An 11,583-nucleotide genomic window follows, 5' to 3' on the forward strand; every position below is an offset into this window, starting at 1 on the left:
TCTCTTCTCTTCATGTCTCGTCTTCACCATCATCTTTCTTTCTATATATAAATACACTGACGACAACAAACCATTGAAGAAGACAGTAGTGAAGACAAAATGGAGATCTTATCACAGATGTGGTCGTTTCTAGGACTTCTCACAGTTCTCCAAAATGTGTTGCCATCACAGCTCCTTTCACTTCTCCATTCCTTCTATGAATCCCTTCAAGACTTCTTCAGTCCTTACTCCTACTTCGAAATCCCAGAGTTTAACGGCTACTGTGGCGTTGACGTTAATGAACTCTACCGGCACGTTAACCTCTACCTCAACTCCATCGACTCTTCTGCTACTTGTCGCCGTCTCACACTCACCCGTTCCAAAACCTCCACCCGCATTGCCTACACCGTCGCACCCAATCACACCGTCCATGACTCCTTCAACGGTCACCGTCTCTCCTGGACCCACCACATCGACACCGTGCAGGACTCACTGGAAGAGAAGCGTAGTTTCACTCTCAAGCTCCACAAGCGTCACCGCCAGGTCCTCCTTTCGCCGTATCTGGAATTTGTCTCCACTCGTGCTGAGGAGTTCGAGCGTGTCTCACGCGAGCGTAGGCTCTACACCAACAATGGCCACGGGTCGTACGAGTCCGGTTGGGTTTCCGTTCCTTTCCGTCACCCTTCCACGTTCGAGACTCTCGCGCTTGAGCCCGAAATGAAGCAACAGATAACGGAAGACTTGACGGCGTTCGCCGACGGGAAAGACTACTATCACCGGGTCGGGCGGTCCTGGAAGCGTGGATACTTGTTATACGGGCCTCCAGGATCTGGGAAGTCCAGCTTGATTGCGGCGATGGCGAATTACTTGTGTTACGACGTCTATGATTTGGAGCTAACTAAGGTTTCGGATAATTCGGAGCTCCGAGCTTTGCTTATCCAAACAACCAACCGCTCCATCATCGTGATCGAAGACATCGACTGTTCTCTTGATCTGACGGCCGACCGAAACTCGAAGAACAAGAAATCGACGACGTTGGAGAATAGAAACCGTACACGTGGAGAAGATGGAGAGGAAAACGGGCGGGTGACGCTTTCGGGTCTTCTGAATTTCACCGACGGGTTATGGTCGTGTTGTGGAGAGGAGAGGATCATCGTTTTCACGACGAACCACAGGGACGATGTCGACCCGGCGTTGGTTAGATGTGGGCGGATGGATGTCCACGTCAGACTAGGCACGTGTGGGATCCACGCGTTCAAATCGTTAGCGATGAACTACCTGGGCTTGGAGGCCCACGAACTGTTTGACGTGGTGGAGAGTTGCATCAGGGCGGGTGGGTCCCTCACTCCAGCCGAGATCGGAGAGATCATGTTGAGGAACAGAAAAGATGCTGACGTGGCTATTAAAGAAGTTATATCAGCTTTACAGGTTAGCATTCTGAAGGGCGAAAGGGAACAGCCGGCGGTGGAGCAGGAAGAGAGGCCGACGACGCCGGAGGCGGAGAACATCGGACGGATATTGGATTCGCCGTCACCGGAAAACTGGGAATCTTCGCCGGGGACTGGGAAGTATGGATTGAAGAGGAGGAAAGAAGGATCGACTTGGGAGAGGAAAGTGAAATTCTTGGTGAGGCTGAAATCGTTGACGAAGTCTGAATCAGGGGGAAGAGTTGTATGATCTCTGTAAATTCTAATCTTGCTTCAGTTTTACCTATGAAATCAACCCACTTTTTTTTTTTCTTCTTCTTTTTTTTGTGGGTAGAAAATGAAATCAACCCAATTGATCTGATCAGCCAGGTGGGTATTTTGGTCCGTTGACTGTAACTTGTATTTGACCACTAATGCAAATCTTCCCGTTCCTGAATTTTTTTTTTTTTAAAAATTTAATTATTGGCTTGATAGATTTATATTTACGTCAAAGCAAAGTTTAAACTCGAACACAAATTTGATAACGGCATTTCTTCAAATAAAAAATTATTTCTTGACATTTTTATCAAAGAACAGTTGTCTGAAAACAATTTGGTTGTTCAAGAAAACGTGTACTTAGAAGTTTGAAAAAACTGCAGAACAAGTTGGCTTTGATACCACTTAAGAATAATTGTACGAATACAATTATCTTTATTAATTGAACCAACGTCGTGAGATTGCCATGCCTTTGTCGTTAATTAAGAAAAAAAATCTTGAGATTTTCAGCCCATGTGAAAAGTAAACAAAAAAAAAATCTCATTTTAAGGAAGAAAAGATAACCCTTTCTCCTCAGACTTCTTTATTTGTTTAGAAAATAAGCTTTTGGGTCATTCAAACATGAAAATGAGAACACCCTTTTGTATTCTTTGTAAATTGAAATTTTGAGTTTGAGGGGAATATATAAATACTGTACACCACTTTTGTTTGGCTGAAATTCTTAGAGAACCTCAGGATATAGTGAAACCTAGAATATTATGTAATGAGAATCTGGAAAAGGGATTTTAGAGTACTTTGCATCAAAGAATCGGATGACTTAAAGCATCTCCAAACAGCTAAGAATATTATCAAAGCTCATACTTATATTACACAGTTTTATTATTTGGGTTGAATATCTTACATGTAAATCAAGACATGTTCTCAGTTTGGGGCACACAGCAAAGAAAATTTTGATTAGTTTATGGCCCACTTTACTGCAAAAGCTTCAATTTACAAGCAGAAGCTGTTTTTCCTTGCTACTCCTCGAAGACCTAAAAAGAAATTCTGACTTTCCTTTCCACCTCAGCTTTAGTTCTGCAAAAATGATATATGGTGCAGAGGGGGATCAACATAATTCAGCTTTCAGCTTTACTTAACAAAAAAAATGGATTGGAAGCATAGATAGGCTTAGACCTCATCCAAACAACCCAATCATGAAACAAATAAGATAAATGATCAAAATCACAGTACACTTATTCATGTCAACCTTCTTATTTATATACACTCTGATTAGAGAAAGGACAACAAACCAAATGATTCTAAATATGATTTCCTTGCTGGGACATCTACTTTTTCAGCAACCAAATTCAATAAGAATACAATTTAGCTGCAGAATACCAGAGAAGGAAACAGAAGTCATAGAATGGTGGAAAAAAGAAAAGAGGAAGTTTTCCTTCACCAGTCACCACACATGCTTGAAGAACCCCTACTGCATGATACCCTATGAAAACAAGTTGAATCCCTCGGCCATGGGATTCAAGAAATAGTGAACAAATAGCATATTGCTCAGGAAATCGAAAATATTTTGGCTGCATGAATCTTATATATTTCAAGAATCAGAAATCCATTGGTAGTTCAGTTTCTAAGCATACTGTATTTCTTTGGGAGAAGGTGGTTGTGGCCAGGATTAAGGCCAGCAAAGGATGTGATGGGGAGACTGGCAGCAGTGGCGGTTTTCAAAGTGTCTGTGGTGTTTATTCTGCTGTTTTTTTTTTTTTTTTTTTTTTTTTTTTTTTGGGGGGGGGGGTGCAGGGGGTGCATGGTGGTGGTGAGACTATCAAGGGAAGAAGGCTGAGTTTCATCCAGTGAACCTCGTGCTCATTAAAGAGCCAGTGATTTCAAAACTGAAACAGCTACTCAGTTATTACAGAATTTATATTTCCCTACATTAAGGTGCAAAACTCAAATTGAACAACTTGGAAATTCAAATGGAAATTGTACCAAATCAAGCCTTATTAAATTCACCTCAAAGAAGTAACAGGAAAAGTAAGAAATAGGGTTTCTAAGAACAGATAACCACATGTTTGGTGCCAACATATGATCCAGGAACCCAGTTCAGAGTTTCCTGTAACCTTTAACAAGAGAGAGAAAATCAAGCACCACAAGGAACTCCTATGATGAACACAAACTGAGACATGTTTGGTGACAGGTTATGTTTCCACTGCCAAATTATTGAGATGATGGAGCTATAATTCAATGGTGCAATTTTATTTTGGAATGGATAGTGCAGACTTGCTGGACCCAATGACCTTGAATCAAACAGTGAATTTTTCAAGTTGAAATGCAAGTAACAAAGAAAGAAGAGGCTCGAGTCTCAAAAAAAAATAATGAATCTACAAGGAAAACAGACAGAATACAAAAAGAAAGCTAGAGTTGGGAACTTGCTGGCGCCTAGAATTCCTGCAACTTTGTATATAATAACACAATGACTGTACAGTAATCAAATTCTTGAAACAGAACTACCAGCTTATGGAGTAACATCTAATGCTAATGTCTGTGCACCTTACTAACTACTAGGGAGGAGAAGTGTCAAGGACGAAGAAGAGAAGAAATGAAATTGAACATTCTCGTACAACATTCAAAGTGGTCTGCTAAGATCTTGGCTCAGTTAAAACCTTGATTCCAGGATAAAATTGACAAGACATGCCAACACCTCACACTACTAACAATTTGGAAAAGAAACAGCAGTTTTTACCAAACTAAGTAGTTGGGAAGGATAATCTTCATCTGAGATTCAGAGTTGAAATAAACCCCATAGCTTGAAATATAAAGACTTGCCAGGATTCGATGCATATGGTAATCAAGGTTGCTTCTTTACTTTGCACGAGCACTCAGCTTACATAATCTTGTTTGTGCTGCTTTTAGGATTCAATGTCTGCTAGCTATCTTGACTTTTCACCCACCATGGAACTGTTTTTAGGCCGTGGACAGAATGACTACCCAGCGAATACTTTCCATGGGCTACGCAGCTGCAGGCATCCATATTTTGATGTGAATGTAACTACATTTCTTATACATATTTTTTTCAATTTCGATGGTTCTGTTTATGGTGAAACCACACGTTTGTTCTCTTGACTTTCATTTCTAGACTTGTGAACTTAGAGCAACAAGAACTGCGTGAGCACTGCATGGCATGCATAATACAGCAGATTCTTTTCCACAAACCAGACACCCATCCATTTCTTAATGTGTCTCCTGCAACTTGCTTCAGCCATTTCCATTAGTTCTTCCTTGAGCATACAGCCAAAAATCTTTTAGAACACTGGGCATACTTCAACAGCAGCATTGGAGTACAACATAGTGCCTCTGTTCTCTGATAATAAAAGAAATTATGACTACGAAGAAAATAGAATGGTCATAAGGGTTGAAACTTCATATAGTGATATGGCCAGAGTATAAGTTCCCATTCTCATCACCTTCTCATCTTAAATCCATTTCTGCATCTGCAAGTATAATAACCAGCCAAACATGAACTCGGTACTTCAAACTTCTTCTTTTGAATGCAAGATGCAATTTCTATTCCAAGAATGGAACTACAACATGATAACAGAAAGCATTTAACACCCCACAGCAGTTAGGACAGAATGCTTCATCTGATTATACGTAAGTCATTATTAGCACCAGTTCATTGTTCTATGCCCATCGTGTATGAGCTGTCTCCATTACTTCTAGAACAGTGAGACAGTCAAGAAAATAAAGGTGCTCTTTCAGCCTCCTCAAATAAGTTAAAGGATGTTTCACACCCCTTTTGCTTGCTCTTATGCATTACCATCATGCACTTCAACCCAACTGGATCCTGGAACTTTCTTTAGACCCTTCTCCTGCATGGTTACTCTCAGGTTGGCCACATTATCCCAGCAACCAATCACAGCAGACACATTTGCAGCAAGTACATAATTCGATCCAAGTTCAGGCTCAAGTTCAAGAAGAAACTTGCTCAAGCTTTCATCCAGAAGAACCTGGCCATGGTTTCTACAGGAACTGATGTAGCTCCTTAAGATAATAGTGTTGGGTTTCATTGGCATGTTCTTGATAATCTCATAAGCCTCTTGAACCATCCCAGCTCGTCCATACAAATCAACCATGCAGCCAAAGTGCTCCATTGTTGGCCTAATTTTATATACACTCACCATTCTATCAAAATATTTCTGTCCTTCATCGACAAGACCCAAGTGACTGCAAGCAGATAAGATGGCTGAAAATGACACGCTATCAAGCTTCAAGCCAGTTTCTTCCATTTGAGTGAACAAGGCAATAGCATCTTTACCTCGACCATGGTCAGCAACAGCAGAGATCATGACTGTCCAGCACTGCAAATTCTTCTCATTCATGAATCTAAATACAAGCAACGCTTTATCTATATGCCCACATTTCGAATACATCTCAAGAAGAGCAGTTCCTAGGGCAACATCCAAGACGATATTATTTACAACAGTGTGGGAGTGGATAGACTTTCCCATGCTCACACTCCCCAGACGAATACAAACAGAGAGCAAGCTTACCAAAGTGACTGAATTAGGTTCCACATTTGCCATTTTCATTTGTTGGAACACCCTTAATGCATTCTGTGCAGAGTTGCTGTGATAATGTCATATTTGATACATTAGGGAAAATGCAGAACGAAAACCAACAGAAATAAAGAAAAAGGCAGCAATCAGTTTGTTAATGATTTTCCCCACAAGAATGATAGCCTCATAGATTAACTGAGCCTGCTAAAGAACCTTACAACACAATCAACAGTTGGAAAATAATATGTTACTGTCCATCCCCCTGTTTTATGGGTTTTGCATGTTGGAAGAATTGGGTCCGGATCCTCTGACCATTTGGGACCTCAGTACATTGGTTCTAGCCATCCACATGATAAAGCAGGGAGCTCCCCATGTGGGTATAAGATCCAAACTCATTCAAATTGGCTAATGAGCAGCATCCTTTGTCACGGACATAGTGTAAGTGCAGTTGAAAGAGGGTCAGGTGTTAGAATGTTATTGAGAGACATGGGTCTGGGTTAGGGAATATGAGAGAATATAGGGATAGAGAGGTCATACGACTAGAAAGATACCCTAGTCTATAAATGTAACTGAGAAAGGTAATTGGAGCAAAGAGAATGCTATTCGTTAATCTCCTAACTTCCTCTCTACATTTCTTCTTCTTCTTCCCCAATTCCATCTTCTAAGTTGTTGTTCTCCTCCTCTAATATTCCTCTGCTCTAAGCTTCAGATACGGGATCGTGACATTGGTCCGACCTTCTGAATCCGACATGGAAGGAGCAGCAACCAAGCGACATCGCAGGATTTTCCCCGCTTTGCTAGTGGCAATCCCAGCTGCTGGATCACCACAGCAAGACGCATCTTCGACTATTATAGCATCAACGAAGACTAAAGATTACTGTCTCTTTATTTCTCAGGTTCATATGGATGGAGATGCTCTACAGTGGCTTCAACAAATGAATCAAAGAGCTCCGTTCACAACTTGATTTGAATTGATTAAAGCACTAGAAGCTCAATTTGGAGACCACAGCAGGAAAGAAGCTGATGTGATTGGATCACCGTCATTGGCGGTGGAGCAATCAGAAGCAGAGAACCACAATGTAACTCTAGTCTATGAAGGGATCACCAAAAATTCAAACAGTGTTGCAGTAATGATTCGAGCAAGGAACCTTGAGGACATCAATGGAGAGACGGTGCAGACAAATCCTAGGACGAGCAAGGAAATCCCCGTTGGCAATAAGGAATTCGATGGAGGTGATTTCGTACCGACAGATCCACTGCAAGAGATTGATGAGAAGAATTCACTGGCAAATCCTCCGTATTGCAAGGACGACGCCACGAACTTGGTCTTAAAAATTGCACACCCGCTCAGTATGAATCGCCCTATGGAGGAATTACTCTCGAAGTGCATGAACGGGATTCCATATAGAACAGATCCAATTGCAGAAACTCTTCCAATTGGTGCCTATCGTTCTATGCTTGAAGCAAAATCCGATGGGGTAAATGGCGATTCAAGCAGCAATGTTACAGTGGTGGATCGAGCAATGCGCTTTGAGAATGAAAAGAAACTAGATTCAGCCGACAAGCAAACTGTGTGGGAGATTGATAAACTGAGTACAAAAGTTGTTGAAATATTCATACCAAGGGTCTTCTTTAACGCAAGGTCATTCTGGAGGCGCTTGAATCAAGGTGCGTCAGGTATGACCCAATAAAAACATTGAACGTTGACACTCCAATTTCCCACACCTCAAAGAAGTTGACTGCTGAAGTCTTTGAAGTTAAGAATGCCTATTATTTGGCTCAATTCCCTCACCATGGACTTTGCTATTCTCAATGCATGTCCTCAGTGTTGGGAAATTGGAGTGTCAACGTTCAATGTTTTTATTAGGTCATACTTGATTCACCCTAATTCAAGGGTCTCCAGAACGACTCTACATTAAGGATGACCCTTGGTATGAATATTTCGGTAACTTCTATACTCAGTTTATCAATCTCCCACACAGTCTGCTTGTCGGCTGAATCTAGTTTCTTTTCGTTCTCAAAGCGCACTGCTCAATCCACCACTGTAACATTGCTGCTTGAATCGCCATTTACCCCCATCGGATTTAGCTTCAAGCACAGAATGATAGGCAACAACTAGAAGAGTTTCTACGATTGGATCCGTTCTTTCTAGAACTCGTTCATGTACTCCAAGAGCAATTCCTCCATAGGGCAATACGGAGGATCTGCCAGCGAATTCTTCTCGACAATCTTCCAATGGATCTATCGGTACAAAATCACCTCCATCGAATTCATTACCGCCAACGGGGATTTCCTTGCTCGTCCTAGGATCTTTCTGCACCGTCTCTCCATTGATGTCCTAAAGGTGCTCTGCTCGAACCATTACTGCAACACAGCTTGAATTTTTGGTGATCCCTTCATAGACTGGAGTTACATTGTGGTTCTCTGCTTCTAATTGCTCCACCGCCAATGATTGTGATCCAATCACATCAGCTTCTTTCCTGCTGTGGTCGCCAAATTGGCTACTGAGCAGCATCCTTCATGTACTCTGTGAGATTAGGAACACTCCACCTTCTTCTTTTTATTGTGAGTGAGCGAGTGTGTGGGGTGGGAAAACTTCTAATCTGACCTCTGCAAGGGCCAAGATTCCATCCAAAGAAAAAATGGTAGGCTAATGACAATTGCATTCATCTGGTCAACTTCACAAACAGGGATCTTTAAGCCCTGCCACAATCCTATGCCAGACCGCGTTTACACTAAGTGAAACATTCTGACAAAAGAGATAGCCAAAAACACCAGTAAAACGGGTTAACCCATTAGCAAGAGCAAGACTACCTACCAAGCAACGCATCCCGCAATCATTGAACTCCAGGAAACCACATCTCTTTCAGTCATTTCATCGAACACGCGCATTGACAGATCTATTTTGTTGCAAGCCGCGTACATCCGTAGAAGTGTATTCCTGACATACCTATCCACACTGAATCCAGCCTTCAAGAGTTGGGAATGCACTGTCTCGCCTTCCCTTAACATGGAACAACGTCCACAAGCTTTAAGAACAAACGGGAAAGTGAAGTTATCCGATCTGATTCCCAGCCTACCCAGACCTGAAAAAAGCTTCACAGCTTCAGATGGAGATGGGCTCTTCGAGTACTCTCTAATAATCACATTCCACGCAAAGGGCGGAGGAATAACAGCTAGCTTATCAAGAAACGAGCGGGCAAATTCAATTGAAATGGGGCAAGCAGTCAATAAGAACGAAGAGATACAGAAAGTGTCACGATCTAGAGCAGTTTTTAGGATCAGAGAATGAATTTGAAGGAGATGGGTCGTAGTTTTTGACCTTTGAAGAAGCAATGCAAGAAGGCGGGAAATCATCACACAACAGCAGCGTTCAAAATGCACAAAGCCACAAGGCACAAACTGGGTCTGCCCTAAAATGCCCTCAATGCCCTCATCGTTTCTTATAAATTTGCCGCAAACGAAAAAAAATGTCTTGCAAAGAGCAGAAATAGTAGAAGAGGAGATTTCTATTCAGTGAGTCTTAGCAATGAAAAGTTCAGATATTTCGATCAAATCGAGCGAAAGCGAAGTCAGGAGTTTCAGTAAAACACAGAAGCCACCATTCAGACCAGCTAAAGATGACACAAAACCAGTTCTCCAAGATCCTGTAATCTCTCTTACGTCAATCATTCCTTTTGAATCTCGACTAGATTATCGTTTGGTGATGGTGTTCATTGTCTTACAGATACTGCGATCGGACCCAATCGAGACGGAAGAAGCTGTTCTGCGGCTGCCGCCTTTTCCGAACGTCGGATCAAAACCGCAAACCAAATGAAAGAGTATATTAGGGTTACTTCATATTTCGTGAAAATTTGGGATGAAATCGATCTTGAGCTCAAATTTGTTTGGTGAACTCTTTGATGAAACGCAAACTTCAGATTTTATTTACGAGGGTTGCAATTACAAGATTTATCGTTTCCATTTGTTTGCATTGCCATCTCAAAGTACTCTTTTATGTTTCTCCAATGGTGTAGAACTCTTCGTTTGGATTGGAATCGGCTTGAATCTGTCTCTTAGATTTGAAAACTCACCTATTCTGTGATTTAGGGCCAAGGATAAGTGGATTTGCAATGGATTAGAACTGGGATAAAATCGATCTGATCCCAACTTTTTAGGAATCGAAACAAACCATGTTGCTAAAATGCCTAATCCAAATATCATGGCTTTCCACATATATTTGAATTGTTTATTTTATCAAAATAAAAAATATGAAAATTGTAGACATTTCAAGATAATTGACTAATATTTCTAACTTGACAATGATTTTCTAAAATATCTCTTAAATTTGTATAAATAATAGTATATTAGGTCAGTAAATTCCGATAAGTTATGATTAGATAATTTCATAATTTTTAATTTATCCTTTGTCTATTTTAATATTATAGTTTAAATTCTGTTCTTAGTAAAATAGAATTTAAATTTCTATTTTTTATTTCCTCTATGGGCATTATACTAAGGGATCACTGAAGTTCAATTGTTGTTGTTTCAATTCCTTTTTCTTTCACCTCACAGATGGTTGGAGAGGCTTTTGGTATTCGAAAAGGCCTTCTGGTTATAGTAGCAAAGGGGATAGATTACATATTAGTAGAAATGATTGTCAGGAGTTGATCAAGATTCTAAAATCTGAAGTTTCATCCCCTTTTGGTGTAAAAAATAGTGTGGATGATATTAATCACATTCCTTCTTGTTTTTTGTCTTGTAATTTCTCCTTTCTTTGTTTTTTTCTTGGAAGCTAAGGTTTATCTGGGCTAGGTTGCATGCACTTTGATTACATCCTCAGGCGGGAGACGCTGTCTGCAAGGGCGAATCCACGACCTCTCCACTGAGAAGCATAGATCTCTACCACTCTACTAACCCTACATTTCTCCTTTATTCCTAAAAAATGCACCTTGGTAGGAATGACTAACTGACCACTTTCTACCTCTTAGATTGTTAGATTTGCACAAGTTTGATTCTATGTTATCTTCTTGTCCTTTAAAATGAAATTTGGTTCACCAAAAGAAAAAAGAATTCATTCTTCTTCCTCCGCTCACATTATAAAATATTTAATAATATAATTGAGGAGACCAAGGCGACTATCATTTTCTATTAAAAAAATATATCTTTTTCATTTCCTTTTTCCATCTAATATGTAAAACTAGTTGAGACTTACAATTGAAAGGATCATACATACCTAATGAGTTCAACATTTCTTGATGTTACATGATAATATCTATTCTTTTTTATAAACATTTGTTTGGGGCTTAGAATAAGTTTGTTTTACAAGATAGTTACAGAAAATCATATCATATTATGCTATTATTTAAGAGTAAAATATCAAGTTAGTTACAGTC

The 11,583-nt window shown here is 40.4% G+C and overlaps 2 protein-coding genes and 1 pseudogene across 2 annotated transcripts; 2 read left to right on the forward strand and 1 right to left on the reverse strand.

Annotated features, from left to right (window-relative positions):
• The first annotated feature begins 89 nt into the window (after positions 1-89).
• On the forward strand, positions 90-1,851 carry LOC149001376 (AAA-ATPase At4g25835 pseudogene; annotated as a pseudogene).
• Positions 1,852-3,471: 1,620 nt separating this feature from the next.
• LOC149001377 (pentatricopeptide repeat-containing protein At5g66520-like) lies at positions 3,472-9,565 on the reverse strand. The gene is made up of 2 exons (XM_089137928.1): positions 9,027-9,565; positions 3,472-6,278 (listed from the first exon to the last, which is right to left on the reverse strand). Exons 1-2 carry the CDS (start codon positions 9,563-9,565, stop codon positions 5,459-5,461), a joined length of 1,359 nt encoding a protein of 452 aa, XP_088994054.1. The 3' UTR covers positions 3,472-5,458.
• Positions 9,566-9,663: 98 nt separating this feature from the next.
• LOC149001378 (uncharacterized) lies at positions 9,664-10,413 on the forward strand. The gene is made up of 2 exons (XM_089137929.1): positions 9,664-9,857; positions 9,936-10,413. Exons 1-2 carry the CDS (start codon positions 9,738-9,740, stop codon positions 10,023-10,025), a joined length of 210 nt encoding a protein of 69 aa, XP_088994055.1. The 5' UTR covers positions 9,664-9,737; the 3' UTR covers positions 10,026-10,413.
• The last annotated feature ends 1,170 nt before the right edge of the window (positions 10,414-11,583 follow it).

Source organism: Hakea prostrata, chromosome 10, assembly GCF_041222555.1.
Source record: "Hakea prostrata isolate BN-2017 chromosome 10, UWA_Hpros_2, whole genome shotgun sequence".
NCBI lineage: Eukaryota > Viridiplantae > Streptophyta > Magnoliopsida > Proteales > Proteaceae > Hakea > Hakea prostrata.

Bases quoted from the DNA above. Each gene is read 5' to 3' on its own strand.
- LOC149001377 (XM_089137928.1), bottom strand. From the start codon at position 9,565: ATGATTTCCCGCCTTCTTGCATTGCTTCTTCAAAGGTCAAAAACTACG. The intron at 6,279-9,026 runs GTAGGTAGTCTT...ACATTATCACAG, and splicing joins ATTGCGGGATGCGTTGCTTG to CAACTCTGCACAGAATGCAT.
- LOC149001378 (XM_089137929.1), top strand. From the start codon at position 9,738: ATGAAAAGTTCAGATATTTCGATCAAATCGAGCGAAAGCGAAGTCAGG. The intron at 9,858-9,935 runs GTAATCTCTCTT...ATTGTCTTACAG, and splicing joins AACCAGTTCTCCAAGATCCT to ATACTGCGATCGGACCCAAT.